This window comes from Rhyacophila brunnea, unplaced genomic scaffold, assembly GCF_057557595.1.
Source record: "Rhyacophila brunnea isolate RB1 unplaced genomic scaffold, BYU_Rbru_1.0 scaffold_10, whole genome shotgun sequence".
NCBI lineage: Eukaryota > Metazoa > Arthropoda > Insecta > Trichoptera > Rhyacophilidae > Rhyacophila > Rhyacophila brunnea.
This window is the reverse complement of record NW_028232752.1, coordinates 35,416,316-35,438,162: the sequence shown is the minus strand read 5'-3', so window position 1 is coordinate 35,438,162 and position 21,847 is coordinate 35,416,316. Positions and strand designations below refer to the sequence as shown.

General features: G+C 33.6%; 1 protein-coding gene across 1 annotated transcript in view; it reads right to left on the bottom strand.

Moving 5' to 3' along the window:
* Positions 1-3,553: 3,553 nt before the first annotated feature.
* mAChR-B (muscarinic acetylcholine receptor) overlaps positions 3,554-21,847 on the bottom strand; it is a 181,224-nt gene continuing 162,930 nt past the window's right edge. Inside the window, exons 2-4 of the mRNA XM_085955952.1 lie at positions 14,509-14,761; positions 7,269-7,446; positions 3,554-5,769 (exon numbers count right to left, since the gene is read on the bottom strand). Coding sequence (XP_085812078.1) covers positions 3,554-5,769; positions 7,269-7,446; positions 14,509-14,761 — 2,647 coding nt within the window. The remainder of the gene's footprint in view (positions 5,770-7,268; positions 7,447-14,508; positions 14,762-21,847) is intronic.

Genomic DNA, 21,847 nt, shown 5'->3' with positions numbered 1-21,847 from the left:
AATCATCTTCAAATGTGTTAATCTTGCCGATTTTTTGAATAATAAAATGCCTAATTCTTGTCAAATTTGGGATCACAGAGATTATCAAAATAATTTTTTATCGTGAATATTTTACAAAAATTATCTCGTAATAAATTATACTAATGGTTTTATAAATGCGTTTAAAAATTATTAATTGTAAAAAATCTTAACATCACTGCACAGTTCTGTACCGAAATATGACTATATTCTAAAACATTAGAGCGAGAGGTTTAAAAGAATACTATTTTATGTAACAAAAATACTTCATGCAGTCATCAAATGTTTAAAATAACTATAAAGGATAATAAGGCTTCAAAATTATATAAATAGATTATCTACAACGTTTAAGGAGTGTCCAGGATCATGGTTTGAAAATACAATAAAAACTCAATTTTGACCTTCGACGAGCATGTCCCCCCTTAAGAATACGCGCTTTTACCGAATCCTGGAGATTCGCTCGTACGACTGCGCCACAGATGTCCAAGTTAATCAGTAGACAAATCAGAACCTAGTGATGGATATTATGATTGCGAAGAGAAGCAGCACATGTCTGGTAAGTATATATTTATTTTAAGTATATAAATTTTTTCTCAAGCCTAAGTATTTTTGTGAATGTTTCACTGGGCACTGTAATTTGTACCCTCATATTACTGTCTTCATTAAAAAAAGACTAGATATTTATGAAATACATGAAATATATACAGTGCCCAGTGAAAAATTCACAAAAATACTTAGGCTTGAGAAAAAATTATGTTGTGATCTTATTGGGAAACGAACCCGGAACCCTCGATGTGAAAAGATAATGCCTTACGCATTGAACTACTAGGGCCGTAATATAAATAGTTACCATATATTCTGGCATATATTATAATATGATATTTCGGTAGGTATATGTGGTTATAATATTATAATATTTTTAATCTTAATTCAAATGCTTCTTAAAATGATGACAAGTTAAAAAATGAATAATCAATGGATCAATAAAAACAAATGTTTTGTATTTTTGAAAATTTTATTATAATCACAAAAATGAACAACAAAAGGTCAACTAAGAATAAACATATTTTTATGGCAATAATAAATACTTAGGTATGTTTTAAAAATGCATCACAACACATTAAGTCACATAAACATATTTAAACTAATAATACTACAAATATAATAACAAAACAGTCTATAATAATAATAATAATAATAATATAACAAATCGTTATAAGCATTTTATTCGATGCCAAGTTGGAAATTAAAAATAATATGAAATTGGCATGCTCAATATCTTTATTTAGCCAAAATATTTGTTCAATATCTTGATACTAATTATTTTTTAAAGAAGGGTCAATCAATTTTATTCATCCACAAAAATGTGGTTAGAAGCGTATTTCTTTAAAAATAATTATTATTTTATTATAGTCGTCATTGCTTCTAAAATTAAGTGAATAATATCCGATTGACGTAGTCATATAAAAGATTACTTTACACAAAATATATTAATATTTTAGATACATAATATAGTAACATGATATGCGACATGTAAAAGCGACTAAATGTTGGAAAGGGCATTTTGGCTTCAGTGGTCCATTCGGTGAACGATATACAGTTATGAAGTGAATTTGCTTCACATAATAGAGTTTGATATGTACATACATGGGCAACATGTGTTAAGGTAACTGTCAATTTACGAAAGGGCTCTATTCGAAAATATCTAGCTAGCTTACATAGTGCGCACATTGATAGGTAATTATATTTATAAATCGACAAAAGGAAGCTGTCATTTTTTATAAAAATAGTTAGCGCAAGGAAAAAAAATGTAAAAATATGCGACGTTAAGCAATTTATATTTCCAAAACGAATAAAACATTGAAAATTCACTAAACAAATTAAATCAAATTAAATAAAAAAAAACATTGAATACAACATTGGTATGTACTAAATAGGTATAGATTATTCAATTTGTTTAAGTTACGATTTTTTATACATTGTTTGGGACATAATATTTCTAATAAGTAATTGATTTTTAGTCTTGTTGGAAAATCATTAAAACATAACAGAATAAATGTATATAATATATAAACTTATAATATATACTTGCGTGCTGCAAATGATTTGGTTGTAAATACTAAATAGTCTACCGATAAGGTGTTACCGCCGTAATTACTTTTGGGAAACAATAGCATCTACAAACTAGTGTTCAATTGGGTATTGTATTTTGACATATTTGAAAATATTTAACTTTTAATGAAATGTTAAAACTTTGCACATTGATAATTTTTGCGTTTCGGAAATATAACATAAGATAAATACATTATATTACAATCTTAAAGGTACACCTGTATTGCTTTTAAAATGAATTAGGAGATAATTAATATTATACGTAATGGATTATTATTGATTTTGTATCGAAATAATACAAAAATGAAGTAAATAATATTAGGGTTTTATACACGAGTCATTCTTAGGTAGGTATACAACATATTTTGAGCACATACATAAAACAACAATAACGTGATTTAATAATCCTCGAAAAGTAACTGAGTTAATAATATTTACGTACAATAAATAATATAATTGTACTAAATACAGGATAGTTATTTATGTTTAAATAATTAAAATATATGAAATAAAGGGACCTAAAATATTATCAGTCAGAAAAATTAACACTTAATATTCTTTTAATAAATAAAATTTTATATACTTATGTACAGTAATAATAAACATATTATTATAATATACATATTAGCGTAAATTAGTAGTAAACGTAATTGTATTTTGTCGCTATGAAGATAGATGCTCAGACAACCCTCACTAAAATTACAAATATCAACCTATTTTATATAAACTATGAAAACATTTAAACTCACTATACTATTTTATTCTATTATTCAATATAATTAATGGAAATTCTTGCTTAATCTATTACATCTATGAACAAATTGTTTTATTGTCTTGATTATAAGATTAATACATACGAATAAGTACATCAAATTATGCGCGATATTGAATTTCTAAGTACTGAATAATCTTAAAAGCAATATACTTATTATTTTTTTTAACTAGGCATTATATTACATGTTGCCAATTTATAGACGAAAAAAGCTCATAAGGTATCTTAAAATGAATCTGAACAAAATTGAAATTGGTGTCGGAACTTTGGGAGAATATTAATAATAATTATTATATTACATTATTTCATCACATCCGGCATGCTCCTTCATACAACTTCAGGCAACAGGCGACAGGCGTGCACCTTGCGAATAGCCAGTCGACAGACGATAGTCGGAGGGAAATGTCTATGTCTCCAGAGCAGTTATATTGATAAATAATAAAATCTTTAAAAATGTGTTGTTGTATTATTGCCGTTGCGTGTAGTACTTCCATACAGAATAAAAAAATCATTTTAAGAAACGGTGGATATTACAATATGGATATTATAAAAGTGGGATATATTCTTTTTAAATAATGTGAAAATTTTGCTATCTAAAAACTATTACTTTGGGAATTTCATAAAGCGATGAAACGAAAAGACCTGATCAGATTACGTCATGTGTAGGTCACCTTTCAAAATCCTAGTGAATGTTTTTTTGAATTGCTGATTCGCGAGCGCGTAGCAAAACGGGTTCATCGGACTGTTGGCGTAGCATAGAAAGTATGAAAACATAAATAGATGTGGATTAGTGCAAGGTGGATTGGAGCAGAATCCTTCGACCAGAGCTAAAATATGGTAAGGCGTCCAGCACGCCACAAACGCCCCTAAAATGAATGAAATCGTCCTGAATGCTTTCCTTGCTCTGTTCTCTGATTTGGATTTCTGTCTTCCCGCCGCTGGAAATCCTGCACCTTCCCGCTTTGATTTTTTACCTTTCAATCGTTTGCCGAAATTCTTTACAAAATCTCTTCTTGATCCTCCTTCCACTCTGTCAGGACTGTCGGATGTCTCAACGGTGGTAGTCGCAGCCATGACGGCAGCTGCGGCGCCCGCTTGGATAAGTGGACTCTGTTTTCCGCCGGGCGATTTGTGTGGTCCCCGATTCCCTGGCTCTTTGGATATATTTTCTGTCTTAATAGTCAGGTCTTTAGTCGGGGCGACTATTGATATTATCGGTCTTTTGGATTCCTCATTGGCTAATGTTACTTCTGTGTTCACTTTATGGATCGACATAGGAGTCGTCGGCTTGGAAATTATGGCTATATTTGCTTCAGCTTGAACCGTAGCTCTGATGAGCGCCGCTTGTAGCAAAGATGTCATGGGAGGCGCGTGCGTCGAAGAGTCTACTGGAGATAAAGGTGCAGTTGTTGTAGGAAAAGAAACTGACGATGGAGGACTTTCATGCGCCGGAGAAGGCACAACGATTGAGCTCTCGTCCATGAACCGTAGGTCGGCGCCATCCATCCCAACTAAAACGTCATATGTGTGCGCGAGATCAGATCGAGGATTCACGGTGAGACTGCGCGGTCGATCAGCGTAAGACGGAGGACTTTCAGAGACGGGTGGGCTGCCTTGAAACTCCGAAGGTGGAGGAATTATGGCTTGCGCCACGGTGATCTGGACTTGGACAGGAATTTCCACTGTTTCAGGAACCGGAATTGTTGCTTCCGGGGACTTGAGTTCCGGCGGTGCGGGAATCGGAATCAATGGATTAAAAGACATAGACCGCCTGTTTTTAATGTCAATTTTAGGAATATCTGAATCTAAAAGGCTTTGCTCTAATATTTTCGGAAGAATAACGTCAGAGCTAGGCGTCAAAGGTGAAATGGATTTTCGTACCGCGTTCTTTGTGGTGTCTGGCGATTTAAGAGACAGGCCTCCGTTCAAACGGACATTGATAATCTGCAAAGCACCAGATTGCACTACAATTCCAGCAATTGACGGCCTCTTTTTGAAGGATGTCGGCGGCTGTTGATTATTCGGAGTATTGCTCTCTTCATCTGAATCGAAGGCGGGACTGCTAGAACGTTCAGATTTTTCTGTATCTTGACTGTTTGAACCCTTTTTGTCATCATTGTCACTAGTCGTGGTGGCTGTAGCGTTTGTTCCAGAGCTACTTTTGTGGGCGGATGACTTTTGGCTCGAATTTGAATCCGCAGAACCGATGATTAGTCCTCGTCTCGGTGGTGGTGGTGGAGGAATGGACGCCTTGAGCATCGGAACGGTGGGAGGTGGGGAAGTAACCGCCACCTTCGGCTTGTCTTGACTCAGTAGAGTGCTCTGAGTCTTGGACATTCCGATTCCCGCAGCTCTTCCTGCCATTCCAGACATGGCCCCAGCGCTTAAAGCCACCATGGATTGCATTTTTCTTTGCTTGGCTTCACTTTTCTTCTGCATGTCGTACGCCGTTTTATATATACCCGCATACAAAATCAGAATAACCACTAGCGTCGTCCAGTAGTAAGTGATGATCAAGGCCGTGTTGAAGACAGGGTCTTTTAAAAACTGTGCAGCACATTGCCCCGGAGCTAGATCTCGATAGCCCACAAAATGCTCCCACCCAAAAATTGCTATAAAAAATAGTAAGGCTGGTATTATCCATGTGATAGAGACCATCCAAATGACTTTGTCCTTGGTCCTCCAGCTTCGGTACTTAGCGGCGATCTTGACGCTGCAGAAACGGTCGACCGTGATGAGGAGTACGGTGTATTGGGAGACCAGACAGACGGTATAGTCAACTGATAGCCATAAGTCGCAAAGCAGCGGTCCGAGATCCCAGTAGCCCATCAGTACGTATACCGTGTAGAAAGGCATTGAAACCGTTCCTGAAATCAAATTACTCTGATTACTTTTTTGGATGAAGAATTAGGTTCCCTACTTGTCACTAAATATGCGTCAGCTGGTGAATACGAAACCACGAAACCAATAACAAAAAAGGCTTCGGCTACATTGGCTTAAAAATTCCAAAAACGTCTAATATACAAAAGTACAAATTTGGTTGGGTATTTTATGAATGAGTTATGACGTACACAGATGCAAGCATTAGACTTTTTTATTTTCAATTTATTATTTCGTGATTTCAAAAATAAGCAGTAAGTAGGTTACCATATCTACATCGCTTGACACAATCTTTACAATTTCCGAAGAGTAAATAAAAAATGTACAATGGCTGTCATAATATTTTAGAAATGGATGTCAGAACCTTTTTTAATTCCGAGCTGCTTCCGTTTCTTTGGAAATGGCTAAATTTGAATTTGATATCCCTGTGAAAACACTTTTCAATACGATATTAATGCTTTTATTTAAATTAACTGTATTGTCAATCATTTTTAAATATGATGATTAAATATTTTTTTTAAAGGAAATTTATTAAGGTTTTCAGATTGAATCAAAGGCATGTTACCTATGTTGGCAATAACAAAAGAAACAAGAATGCTGATGTGATCGTTGTCGCTTGTGATTATGTAGCTTTCATTTTATTATTTACTGTGTAGCCTCCCCATATAGAGAAAAAGCCAGCACATTTGGCTTATGATTGATGGGTCATGTAAAATATACACCAAGTAGTAGTATCAGAGCAAGTCGAATTTGATAAAAATGAATTCAATGTTGCCAACACTGAGAATATTAATTTATCGATAGTTGCCTATTCAATAATCCTACTACAAATGTTCTGAGATCCCTTAAGGGCGGACGTGCTCAGCGTGGGTCAAAATGAAGCTTTCAAAATGTTTAAAATAAATATAAAGGATAATAAGGCTTCAAAATTATATAAATAGATTATCTACAACGTTTAAGGAATGTCCAGGATCATGCTTTGAAAATAGTATAAAAGCTCCATTTTGACATACGCTGAGCATGTCACCCCTTAAGTTAAGTGAAACATTCATATTACTCCGTCAATATGGGTCTAGGACGATTTGGCACCGGGACAACTAGACGCCACGGAATTCAAAAATAAATAGACGTTAGGTACTTATAGGTACTTAATATTATTATTTATATTTAAATGATTATATTATTATGATTTAATAGTTTGTGAGAATGTAAATATGCAGACGTAAATAATGATTTAATCGTGCATATGTTTAAGTTCCAACGAAAAAAGAGTTTTTTATTTTATATAAAGCCTTAGGCATGGCAATTCTCAATCCGCAATAAAAAATACATTATATTAAGAGTAAAATGAATTAAAACTACTAAGTAGTAGATAGAAACTGATTAAAATACGTCGTCTACGTTCTGTATACGTGTCTACGATAGTGCAGCGTCCAATTGTCCGGAGTTTAGTTGTCCCATTTCCGTCAATAAGTTTTATACTGACCTATTAGCATATCAGTGGCCGCCAGGGAGGCTATGAAGTAATTGCTTGGCTGTCGAATGGAGCGGTCCACAATAAAGGCTAGGAGTACCAGGATGTTTCCTCCAACAGTGAGGACAATACAAGCGGCCAGGCAGAGAGCAATGCACACAGTCTGCCACGGTAGGAAGGGCGGTAGAACCTGAAATAAATTGAAATACAATAAGTTGTAATGGTTCCACACTATCGGTTTTAATATAAATGAACAGTATGGCAACGCATATTACGTCGAAACTATTTTAGAAATATATATATGACAGATTACAGGAGGACACCAAAGATACTGACCATGCAGACGCATATCAGAAGAAACTAGCTAAATGCAGACCAAATGCGAGTGGACTGATCATATGTGGGATAGAGAGGTCTAGAAGTTACAAGTTCAAAATCAAACTGCCAGCTGAGAAATTTATTTGATAACAAAATACCATAGTGAGATTCTGTAAAACTTGGATAACGAATGATCAAGAAATATTAAAATGAAAGACAGTGGCGTAGTCCTAAATAAAACTGTCTACCTTTCCACCCCTGAAGCCACATTTCAAGTTTTCAGAAGTAAACATAATTTAAAAAAAAATTTTAGAACAGAGTCAGTCAGAAGTTAGTTATCTAGTCAGTGAATCCTCAAAAGAGGGAATTGGATAAATTTCTCGGCAGAGAAAAAGGGTGGATATAAGTATATATTAAAACCATTATGACTGTTAACCTACGCAAACAGATTCACTAATCATTTCCTATTTTTTTTTACGTTACATGTGCATATTTTTGGTTTACGAGGTTTATAATTCTGAGAAAATTAGATTGTTTGAAGACATTAATATTGTTATTTAAATAGTTAATTAGGATTGAAAAAAAAACTGAGCGCCGACCGCATACGCTATGTCCCTACTACACCCACTGTACAGGCGGAAAAATGTCAAAAAATATTATGACCGTGATAGTGTAGAGAGGTTATAAACTACAAATAGACCGAGAAAGAGACATCTAACCATGTGAAAAAACTCGAACAGGATGGGATGGCTTGGGAACGGAGAGAGATGTATAATTTAGTCAATGCGATGACTCTAATGATTTCTGAGAGTCGTAGGCATTATCACAGTCGGTATTATTCATGGTTGTGGCGGATTCGTGAATTATTATTCAACTCCCATCAACATGAATAAATTTCCAACAGGCGTCTCTGCAAACCTTATCTCGCGCACCTTCCCCTCCCGCTCAATATCACCAAATATGCGCGATATCGCTAAAGCGTGTAATGGCGGTTTATTAATCTAGTAATTTAAAAGTATTTAATGTTATATGATTCGGTAATGGCAGTGGGATATTTTTATATTTATTATTTCATAAAACAACTTCTTGGCGAGTATTTATAGTTTAATACAATATTGAGGATATTATTCATAGTCCGTTGCCTCCAATAATCATCTTTGAAATAAAACTAGCTTAGCCGCAGTAGCATAACATCACATAAGTCATAGCATAAGTCATATCATAATCACATCACGAAAGAAATGTGAGACCGAAATTCGCCAAATTCAAAAAATATCATACGTTTCCCAGTCCTCCGATTTTTTCAGAATATTTTGAAATGGAAATGAAAAGACGGTTTTCATTTTATATATTTCAGATATTCAATGTATTTGCTAAATATCTTACATGACAATGGAAGGAATAAGGAAGAGATGGGTAAAATGTTTTTTTCTGCCATGAAATCTTATTCTTCCAACGCTTAAAGTATTGAGTAAGAAACGTTTACATGTTTTTTTCTTTTCTCCGTCAATTATTGTTTAAAAAATGCATTTTTTTCTGAACGATTACTGCCTACTGCTTTTTATTTTGATACGGTGGTACATTTTTTTTCTAAATTACTGACGAGCCGGTACAGTAAGTTAGACGCGTGACAAGAAGTCGTCTCACCTTCGGTCTCTATATTTTCTATTGTGATTCTATTGCATGTACCGACTGTATGTATCCCATATACCCCATGTTGCTTCAGTGACGTCCCTGTGAAGGATGTCCCAGTGAAGACAAAATGCCGCCCCTAGGCAGCGCCAAAATGCCGCCACATTTTTTTATACAATATTTTTATCATCCTTTCATGACTCCAATATCTAAGAAATGTGTAGTATGAATAGATTACTAACAAAATGTATACCACTAAATGCCATCCTCGCTTCAATAGACATACAATAGGTATTGCGAGTCCACGGTTTCAGATACATTTAAAAATACGTCTGACAACTTCCAAAACTCGCGAGTGACTTGCAAAACATTTTACACAAAATTGAGTAATTATGTACCTAGATACCTATAATTTGCAAATCACGTGGTATTGCTGTTCACCAAGGACGTGACTAACTATAATATTTCTTCATATTTCTGTCGGTCATTTTATATTCCTCGGGTACCACCAGAATATCGCATTCGACCAGATTATGTGCCCATGTTTTAACAGCACCTCTCTTGGCTGTGATAATTTTTAGAGTGAGTTTTGACAGTTTTGACAGTTCAGACGGCTAACTTATTGTAATTTTTACAATATATTTATATGCGCTGATAGACATATGCGATATAAGATTTCTCGCTGTCAATGATTTTTTTTTTTTTAAATTTAAATTGTGAATTATTTTAATAGTAATTATTGTCCTGTCCTATTGACGCTGTCTATGATTTTTATATAAAATATTTTTTTAAATTATCTTTGGGTCTGTGTGTGTGTAAATCCTTTAGCGTGGTATGGTAAGGTAATCACTTCAACTATTCCGGTAGTGACGAAGTGATTTTTGGTAAATAAGGAGGCGACATTATGAGGTCACGCTGTATCTTCCACAAATGTCACATAATGGTATCGTTAAATACTAAAACACGGCAGACCCTTTGACTATCTTATTTGAGTTGATCTTGCGAGATTGCTGTGAGGACATGCATAATTTAAGTGGAACGCGTCACTTTATATTCATGACGGACACGTTTTGCGGTGGGCACCGGCTTCCCAAGCCTACGCATAGACTATTTAAAGGTACCTACTAGCTCTCTGCATCGATTATTAACGCAGACCTTTCAATTAATAAGTACCTTTCGCAATCGTGTTTCATAACTGTGCGATTTACGAGACAGTCAATGAATTTAATTCGATTTTTTGATCGATTGAAAAATAAATGAACATGATGAAAAAAAAATATATCAAGCCCACTACTCGAGAAAACCTTCTTCTATTTACACGACGTCTGAATTCATGAAAGTGAAGTTTAATAAGTGATTATTAAAGCTAACTACAAGTCATTTCGCATCGCATAGGTACTCATTTAAGGTAAGCAATCTCCTAGAATTTTATTGAGCATACATTGCATTGGTATGATTTTTTTACCAGAACGTTTAATATTATGTTTTTTTGTTTTTGTTCCATACAATGGAAAAAATCAAAATTTTTTCTTGAAATATGTTTTATGACATGAAAGGATTTTATGACGTAGATATTGAACAATATCTTCACTTCGATTTATTTAATCACTTCTTCCGGAACGTTTTAAATTTCTGTAGCACATTTTTAAAATAAAATTAAAATTAGAATGTTATTGTAAACATTATTTATCTATATTTATTTGGATTTTTGTGTTAATATGACGTGATAAAACGTAAATATTAATCTTTATTAACTAACAACTTATTTTATTATTATTGTTTTATTTATTCGTAAACACCGTTAATCGCGATTGATCTGTTGGCCATACCTGATTTAGATAAATAATTAATATGCCCTTAAAATCATAAATAATTGTATCCAAATATATAATCAAATCACATTGTCAACAGCAGGCTTCCACTTTGATTTTATTTACAGAAAGTTTCCAACACAGAGAATATTAATGTTTCAATAGTTAGTTGCCAATTCAACCCTCCCCTCCGACTTTAAAGTAGTTCTTGATACTGCTGTCAAATATTGTGACAAGTTCGCAAGCATCTCTCTCTTATAGTTCAAACCTAGTGAAAATCTTTATAGAATATAATATAACCAACTAATGATTTATTTGTGGTCATTATAAACAAAATTGTAGATGTGGACCATGACTATTAATACACGAATAAAAAATATTGATTCAAAGATAAATTATATAAAAACAACCATTTAATAGTTAGATTAAGTTGTTATTAGTATTATTTATATTACAGTAGTATATTCCGTTTACTTGTTGCAGATGCTGGAAATAATTCTGTGTAGAAGTAAAAAGTGTGGTAAACATCGTTAGAACCGCGTAATGGCTTTGCGCCGAACCAAAACGAAGAAGCAAAAAAGAAACTGCAATGTTGACAGAAACTTTAATTTGAAAGTGATTCTAAACCTATCATTGATCAGATTCTGGATTTTTAAAAATTGTTTTGCTTTATTTATACGAGACAACAATATAATGGATGCCATATGGAAAAGGGATAATATTCATATCACTCAATGACATAGCATTAGTAATTAAAAATGCTATGTTTTTGTTGTTCGCTGATGACTTGAAACTCGAAGAACTGAAGTTAGAAGCAGACTTTTGAGTGGGTCTATTGTTTTGGCCCCGTATCTGTTGGAGTACAGCCTTATGGTGGAAAGGGTCCAGAAGAAATTTTTGATACTCCTTTACTTTCAGCTGTAAGGATATTATCCGTGGCTCTATCTGACTAACTTTCTTTTAGGTATGCTTACATACTGTAGCTTTAAATTTAGATTGGATCTTTATTAAGCTACATATTATTTTTTCCGACTTATACGTGGTGTAAATGGAAACTGTCATTATTGGTGGTGTTGGCTTGTGTGTTTCCGATAATTATCTTAGGAATCGAGGGCATCCGTTGTTTGTTCTCCCAAGGTGCAGAACTAACCTGCCATTAGTAATGACAATTGGGAGGGCAATAAGTATGTTTAATCAAATCGCTTCGGATATTGATATATTCCACTTACGTGAATTTAGGTGGACGATGTTTTATAAGTTTTCAAGATAGGGTCTACCAACCTAGTTTACTCTGTGTGCTTTTATGTATTTTATTTCTTTTGTTATTTTATTTCTCATTTTATTAATTAAACTCACATTGCCCTATATTTTTATTTAAAAAAATGGTTCATACTTATTTTATGTCATGTCGTGAACGCTTTGAATTTATAATTTGTCATCTTCATTATACGAGGGTGGGTCAATAAGTCCTTAGAAAAGCCGACAGGTGGCGCGACTAGTACTGCAAGCGGTTTGTTTTCATGCAGCGGCACTACCGATTCAGTATGCTGGGAAGTTTCAATCAGATTGGTCGGGTTGTTGTGTGTTTCTCGTACATTTAAAAAAAAAATTTGCTTGTGGAAAATGGAAAAATGGAAAATGGAGAAAATTGAGTTTAGAGTTGTTATTAAACATTTTAATATAAAAGGGTTAACAGCAAAGGAAATAAAAAATGAGTTGGATTTAGTTCACGGCATATCTGCTCCTTCACTTGCAACTATTTATAACTGGTTAAATGAATTTAAACGTGGTCGTACATCAACAAAGGATGAACCACGCTCAGGACGTCCTGTAGAGGTGACTACACCAGAAATGATCAATAAAATCCACGATATGGTGTTAAGTGACCGAAGATTAAAGTTGAGTGAGATAATTGAGGTTACAGGGATCTCAAAAGGTAGCGTCATTTCTATTTTACATGACAAATTGGGAATGAAAAATATTTCTGCAAGATGGGTGCCGCGTTTGCTCACAGTCGACAATAAACGCAGTAGGGTGGTGGCCTCTAAAGCCCTGTTGTCGCTCATGCAACGCAATCCGGATGAATTTTTTCGTCGCTTTGTGACTGTAGATGAAACATGGATACACCACTATACTCCCGAGACGAAAGAACAGTCAAAGCAGTGGATTGCGAAGGCAAACCATGTCCAAAGAAGGCGAAAACCGTAAAATCAGCTGGTAAGGTTATGGCTGCTGTATTTTGGGATGCACGTGAAATTATTTTCGTTGACTATTTGGAAAAAGGAAAAACAATAACAGGGGATTATTATGCATCTTTATTGGACCAGCTAAAAAACAAAATTGAAGAAAAACGGCCTCATTTAAACAGGAAAAAAATCCTCTTTCATCAGGACAATGCCCGTGTTCACACATGTTTACGATCAATGGCTAAAATTGAAGAATTGAAGTTCGAATTGGTCGACCACCCACCGTATTCGCCAGATTTAGCCCCCAGTGACTTTTTCCTTTTCCCAAACTTAAAAAAATGGCTAAGTGGACAACGTTTTTTTTCAAATGAAGAAGTCATCGATCGGACAAATGCTTATTTTGAGGACCTTCCGAAAACTTATTTTTCTGACGGTTTAAAAAAAATTGAGAAACGTCTAACCAAGTGTATTGAGCTCCAAGGAAATTATGTTGAGAAATAAAAAAAAATACAAAAATAAAACCTGTTTTAATGCTTTTTTCTAAGGAATTATTGACCCACCCTCGTATGTAAAATAAATAAATTTTAATTTGAATTTGAATCTCTCTTAGTTACGTATACAGAGTGCCGGGTGAAACATGTTGTGACACGTTCAAGGCGCCCAACAGTGAGGGTCAAAAATTTAGAATACATGTGACCCTCTATTATGAGTGATAAAAATAGCCTAAAACTAAGTAAAGAAAAGAATAATTATTGCGGAAGGCAAAAAATACAACTTCAGTATTACCAATGTGTTATGTTCCACGTTACAGGGCATTTAACTGATAATGCATCTTGTAGATTATAATAATAAAACTAGCTGTTATCAATATGGCTACGAAACCTGGTTCGTGACCAAACACATGAAAATGGTGTTGGGGTAATTTAAGCGGAGCATGCTTGGTGGTGTCTTCAGAATTATCAATGGCACACACTTGGAGTAGGGGTGGATATATTAAAACGAGAGGCCTACGCTTTAAATAAGAATTCACAAATCGTAGTCCATCAAATAAGGTGGCCATGGATAGATGGGACATGCCAATATACTGGGCGAGTTACGCATGATAATAACTGATATTCGGGACTCCGGAAGGAAAACAAAGATGTGGTCAATCTCATATAATAATAACGGATAGTGGCCAAAATTATAGCAGAGCGGCTTTTGACAGATATGGATGGAGGCAGGTACAGGAGGAGGACAAGAAATAAGATTGAGGCGCCAGGAAGAAGAATACTAAAATTGTGTTGAATTAAGAAGTGTCAATACCTGTGGAATCGGCGTGGTAAGTTTGTCCGAGTTAGTTGCGTTGGCGATCATGCCGGTAGCGTTGGGGTCGGTGGCGTTGACCCACTCCCAGATAGAGGAGGCGCTCTCGTTGGCCCAAGCCTGCATATCAATTTCCGTCCAAAGCGGGCCCAGAGCTACCGACTGACCTAGGTTGTACGAATTGCAGTCGCGCGGTGAAAATATCTTCTTCAGTGTGGATTTGCACAGTCTTTCGCGTTGCTTCTTCAACTTCCTGTAAACAAAAGAAATAATATCGTGTTAGTAGGGCAGCACTTTATCCTACCACTATAGATTAAGTAACAACCACATTAACGACCAACAAATATCCAACTAAGCTCTAAAAATAATTAACTATTAGTTCTCATGTTAATGCTTCCAATTGTATTTTTTGTTGGAAAGCAATAAAAATATAATTAAATAAAATAACATTACATTACATTGAATGAATATTAATAAAAATAGTGTTGGTAATTATTTTTTCCGATAAACTACATAATATTATAATATGTGTAGGTACTCAGTTTATTTTTGGTAAATTAAATTATTCTAAGATTTAAAATTTTGTGAATTACTCGTAGCAGTGACTGTTTTAGAAAGGAGACTCTCTTGATAAGTAGACTAATAAAGCTTCAAGGGGTTTTTTTTTTAAATCTCTTTCGAGTAATTTTTTTCTCGGGTCACCAAATTTTCTTCTGTTAAAAAATTTATAGTAGGTAATAGTATAATAGGTAATGTATATAAAAAATTTAGTACTTTTGGCGGATTTTCAAAATTATAGTATTTTGGGCGTACTATACCTTTTAATATCATACATAGTACGCCGACCAAAATGTTGTGTACTAGCAAAATATTCCGCGACGTTGACTTAGATGTTGAGCGTTATGTCCCGCGACATGTTGCTCCATTTGTCCCCTAGTGCATACGAGGTTTTACTCAATCGATGTCCTATTATTTCTGGCTAGTGAGATTCACCTGTGAACCGGAAGAGACTGAATACTTTGATAAATTTAGATGCAGGTACACTTTTTTAAAATTAAGCTTTGTAAAATATTTAATAAAGAATATATTGAACTAAAAATTAAAGACTTTGAATGAGAACTCGATATTTTATATAAAAAAAAACAAATTTAATCGATATATTATATTTCAATTAGTAATAATTCGGTTCAATTTATAAGACATTTGATACAAGGAAATATATACAAGTAATAATTATTTCTTCAATAATAATCCATGTCATGTGCATTCGATAAATGTACCTACCTGAATATTATTGAATAGTTTGAGTAGGTACTTATAACACTATTGAAAGTGGTGCACAAAGAAAGCATGCAGTTATTTAACTGCATCAGAAAAAGTGCTTCCAAACAATAAATAGGTAACCAACGCTAATTTATGATTTCGAATATTATATTACACTGGTTATGGCCATAATAGAGATGCTCGAAATGTTAATATAAAGCAAATTATTTATAAGAACACATTTTAATTTATGCCTATAACATAGTTTGTGACGACGCTTCAGCGTCTATGGTTATAGGTACTATAAACATACTACATAAGTGTGAAATTCGACGGTTTTAACAGAAAATATGACATCGATGCAATAAGCTTCGTTTAAGAGCAGTCGGAAATAAAAACGGTACCTACCTAACAATACTGTCGAACAAGAACTTCTTGTCAATGTGTTAAAACTGTTAGTTAGGAAGCCCCTCCTGTTTAGTTAACCGTAATTCCGTTTCCAAATGAGGAATGCACCTAAATTTATCATTTCATTTTACGCTTCCGCAGTGTACAGATCTATAAATTTACGTAATATGATGTTTTTTATAATAAAAATATGTCTAAAATGATCAGAAAAAATATTAAAATTGTTATTAGTAAATATTTTAGTTATTGCGAAGAAGAAAAGGGATCATACTTAAAAAGAGAGCCGATACAAACACGCATTGCCACCATGACAGGTGGGTATGTCACTGATAAGTCTTCTATAGTCAGCTACAGTGACTTCCAGTTATCGACGAGATCTTGTTGTTTACCCTACGTAATTTATGCGCAGTAGAAGACGTCGTAATCCGCGCAAATTCAAGGATTAAGCTGTTCCACTATAGCATATTATAATCCTCTTATATCACTGGCTAAAATGTATATTCGTATATAAGATAAAAGAACGCGATCGTTTCATTTATTGTACTATCATTATTAGTTCATTGGTAATGTACAATCTAAATCGTCAGGAATATTGTAATGGTTGAAATACATCAATAAGTATATAAGTACGTAATATTTTCCTTTATAGGTACAATTTTAGATGACATTATGTATATAGGGTAAATATAATGTAATGTACTATGCGCTATAACGAATTAAATTATTTTATGTATGGTGCTGTATAAAAAGTTGAAGAAACGCAGCTGTGCAATATAACGTTTCCGTGACTGGTAAACCACTTATCCGCCGCTTTTATTTCAGAATATGTTTTTTCATAATCTGCTTTGTCACGAGAGCCAGAGGATAATAATAATAATTACTACACAAACATGGTGGCGACACGTATTACACCCTCAACACCTGAATCGACTTCCTCAGCTGACGATGAAGAAAGAAATTCGCAAATATCGATTTAGAATAGAAGAGTGGATAATAATTACAACATGTATAAATAATAATTGATAATTTATAGAGGACAGTTACACAGTCAACCTCAATTTAATGATCAGTTTTCATTTCCTTATAGTCATTCCTTCATACAATAATAACAGTTATCAAACGAATTGATAATATAAAAATAGTATCTATTTTATAATATTAATATAACACGAATATCTTCTAAAAAAGATTTATAATCTGCAACGGTGGTTTTTGTGTTAAGTTTTCCTTTTATGCTTAATTTTAGATTACTTTTTGATTATCCAGAGACTTGAATTTTGGTACACAGATGAAAATTCAGATCACGGCCAGAGGCGATGCCCGAAATGGGAGTGTTTGGATTCCAAAAAGGCCATGTAGAGGAGGGGGGGGGGGGGTCGGTAAGCGATGTCCCACGTGTAAATTATAATTTAATATTTCATGTTTTAATTTGTAGGTGTTGATAGTAATTGCTATCCCATTTTTTAATTAAATGGACATAGCCCGTCATAAAAAGTTAATCAAATAAAATTAGGAAATATCATGGTAATAACAGCTATTTCGGGCTGCGAAGCCATCTGTAATATTTTTTGTGTAGCAGTTTTCGATGCTGGACTTGGACTGGAATCCCTAAGCGGCTGTTGTATAAATCATCATCTCAAAAATTGTGGAATTAGTAAATAAAATATTGCTACAAAATAATTAAAAGAATTATTATTATTATTCGTAAAATAAATGATACCTATCGTTATATGTAGGATTAAATTGAATTAATCGAAATGGGCAACTTTTCAGTCGAAGTGAAAACGAAATTCTGTTATCGGTTTCGCCTGTCATTCGGGAATGAATATTGGTAGGTACGTAACGTGTGACGGCACAACATGATACACATTTCAATTTAAATGGCATGGGTTTTAATTGATATAATTTTGTTGTTATTACTTCGACTGAAAGGTCGCGTTTTTCGATTAACGAATTGCTTTACTGATATTTTATTCTTTTTAACACTACAAAAGGCCATAATGTCCAATGAAAATAGTGTAGTTAAGCAGTGCCTAGTAATATTCAGTAATATACTTAAGTGAAAAAATCATAAACACTCTGGATTTGAAAAAATCACGTAGGTATATTGTGACTAAAAAAATCTTCTAAAATGCAGTAAAAGTTGTCGAATCCACTATTTTACAACGTTTTTCTTAGCTCGTATTCTTAATTGTCCGGTACAAATCTTGCAACCGATTTTTAACTAACTTACCGACTAGCTAGACATTTGAACTGTTTTGTATGAAAAGTTATTTCGATACCATTATTGGTTGCTAGGGGGTTCTAGCAACTAACTTATTAAAATAATATATATGTGCGTTACTATGGAAATCAATATGAAATGATATTTCATTATTCAGTATTTCTATCAAGTACATTTTTTTTAATCGTTTAAGCTAGTCAAGTCAAGTTTATATGATTCAACAGAAAATTTAAAAACGTTGAATATATAAAGTTCTTTTTATCTTGTAATTATTTTTTATAATGTTCGTATCTTCGGATTGGGTTGTATCGTCTTGGGCTTTGCGTTATAAAAATTTCAGTAGAGATATTATAGCAGCTTAAAACTACAAAACGTTGTGATTTTGAGTCGTTTGCGCGCTTTTATGAGGCGCATATATTTTACTAAAGCATCTACTTGCGTAATTAGCATTTTATAATTACCCACACTGTATGCTTGTACTAAAATAGGGTAGGTCACAAAATCACCAACACTGAGAGGAGCTAAATAAACCAACTATGATTTTATAATAACACAGAACAATGCAAATAATATATTATAATAATATTACAAAACGTTCCTGCGTCGTTTGTGATTGACAGTGTTAATTGAAATATGTCAATCAATTATTAATTGTTTAATTAATGAAATGATGGTATATTATTATGTTAATAGAAAATAAAATGTAAAAGTAATTGAAAATAAATAATTTTGAAAAACCTCAGACCATTAAAAAAAATTATAGAAAAAATAGACAACACCAAATGAGACTCGAAGCTTATATCAAATCCGTGTAAGTGATCTTATTTTTTGATCCATCGATCCGAATTAAATCTAATATTGTCGTGTCATTCGATATATTACAAACATTTCCAGAGTAAGCCATGGGTCTATTCTATACGCAAGGAGGCTACCAGCGGCTATCGACGGTTGTATTGAGGTATTATAATTGTTACAATAAGTTAGCCGTCTAAACTGTCTTGTTTTGTTATTGTTTGATTTTTTGTTTGTTTTTGATAACTACCAATAATAATTAAGATTCCACGATGGCGTACATACGGGAGATGATTTCAAAAGTTGTATTTTATTACAAAGTATTTAATACCTTTAATTAAATGATTGGATAATGTAATGTATTTAAAGGCAAAAATTAGATTAAAGTATTTGAAAGTATCTACCTATTTCATTTCAATTTGCGCTCTTGATGGATCTGATAACTATCCTACGAGAAAGAGATAATATAATTACAACTTTTGCGTCTCATTTATTGTCAACAAACCGGGTTTACCATCATTTAGTGTGACATTAATTGATTTAGTTAAATTTCTTGTTGACTTTCAACATTTTCTTTCGACTGACTTTCGCATCAGCGTATCAACAGATACCTACTTACTCATTTACTCTATTACTTTTCAAATTCCGTTACAAAAGGACGGGGTAAAACGTGCTGTCAACTATTATTGCGAACTTAAAAAGTGACAACAATACAATCGTCTTTCAATATTAATGAAACTCTAAAGTCTAAAGCAAAATTTGTTTTTGTGAATGATGACTAATGTCTTTATTAATGTTGGATAGTTCATACAAATCAAATGTGTATGTAATATTACATTGATACAATTAATTATTGTTATACACGTCGTTGAATTAAACAATATTTATATTATGTTTGCTAATACTATCAAGACAAGTTATGACGATCTATAGAAAAAAATTGAAGTTGTCGTTCGCTCGTGGTTGAGGATCATGACTGCCTTGAAATTCCATAATATTTTGAGCGACCGTGACTTTCCATCTTTCTCGATGCTCTGATTCTCTCGTGGCACAGTGAAGGTTGTCCCCAGTAAGATCTTTCACTCGGTCACTCTAGCGCACCGACGATCTTCGATTCGCCTTCTCTAGAGGCCTAAGACCTAAAACCACCAGTTTCTCCAAGATTTCCGTTTCGAGCCAAAGAATATGCTCAAAAAACTATAAAATAGGTCTCAAATATAATATTGTCAAAAGTTGTTCCTTTATCTGTAGTCTCTGAATAATTGACTGGTTCGTATATTGCTCTGTTTATACTAAAATGAGAACTGAACTGAAAAAATGGCGTCACTGTTTGAGGCAAAAATATCTCTAATTTGAAGCACGCGCACTTTCTTCATTGTGAAATCACCCAAAGGAGTGACTATTTTGCTCCATTGGGCTGACTAGATAATGATTTTTTAATTACCACCTTTATCAATATGATAAAATTAAAGAATAAAAATACCATAACTGCACTGCAACTTTGAAGAGAAAATCCATTACTAAAACACTAAAACACGTCTAGTAAAATCTCTCGTCTTTCCAATTTGTATATGATATGCTTCTGATAGTCTTATGGATTCGAGACACACTCGCTATGCCTTTTCCAATTTTGGTCAAATAGCCGGTTAGAAGGATGATGATCTGGGAATAATATAATAGTATTTAATAATGACGAAGGTCGGAAATGAAGTGGACGAGCTTTTTTCTGACGGAAATACTAAATCAAGAATGCTACGGGAATTCCACGGTCACAGGCCCTGTGTACCGCTGAATGCTGAGAAGAACTGAAACCAAAACCATGATATGTAGAAGGCAATAATATTAGTACATGTAGGGCTCGAAATGGACCAGAGCGCCGTTCCAGTCCGTGAAATAAGTAAAGTTTTCGTTCCGTCCCGTGGAAAAAATAATTTGACCGTCTGAGCTAAATAAAAAAATTTAACAAACTTATTTTTATAAAATACACATAAAATTTGATCACTATGTTAATATTTTCAGGAAATTGTCGAGCGCTCCGGTTCGTAAACTTTTCCATTTCGAGCGCTGTAACATTTGAGGGCCAAATTTAATCAGCCGGTTTCAATCACTATATCTTAATGATGAACGTTTATAAAGATATGAGTAAATGGTTGAATAATCGTTTTTATTAAGATGTTTGTAAATGTCGTGTGTTTACAATTAACACCTTCTTACTCGTAAAATTGAATGTCATTAATAAAGTAACGAAAACAGAGGAATTGATAAAAAATATATTATATATTCTTTTAAATAATTGCAAAGATCTAAATAATGTAAACATATTGCTAACGATTAAATTTGTTTCAAATTCGACGCTGATACGATATATTCTCTAAATTACCTCTCTCAAATGTCAATGTGTCTTCCTTATTACACCATACCCTCGCACCAAACCGGGACAACAAACTGTCTTTAAATTTATTACCATGCTATAATGACTATGACAGGTAATCAATAATCAAGCACCATATTCAGGGTGTCATTCATGTCACCGATACAAAAAGACTTACAAAATTAAAACATACTGCCACACATTTTTTAACTTCAAACGGCTTTACTGATTTCATATGTTTATTAATATGTCACATAGTGTTTTCAAATAATCACTGCAAA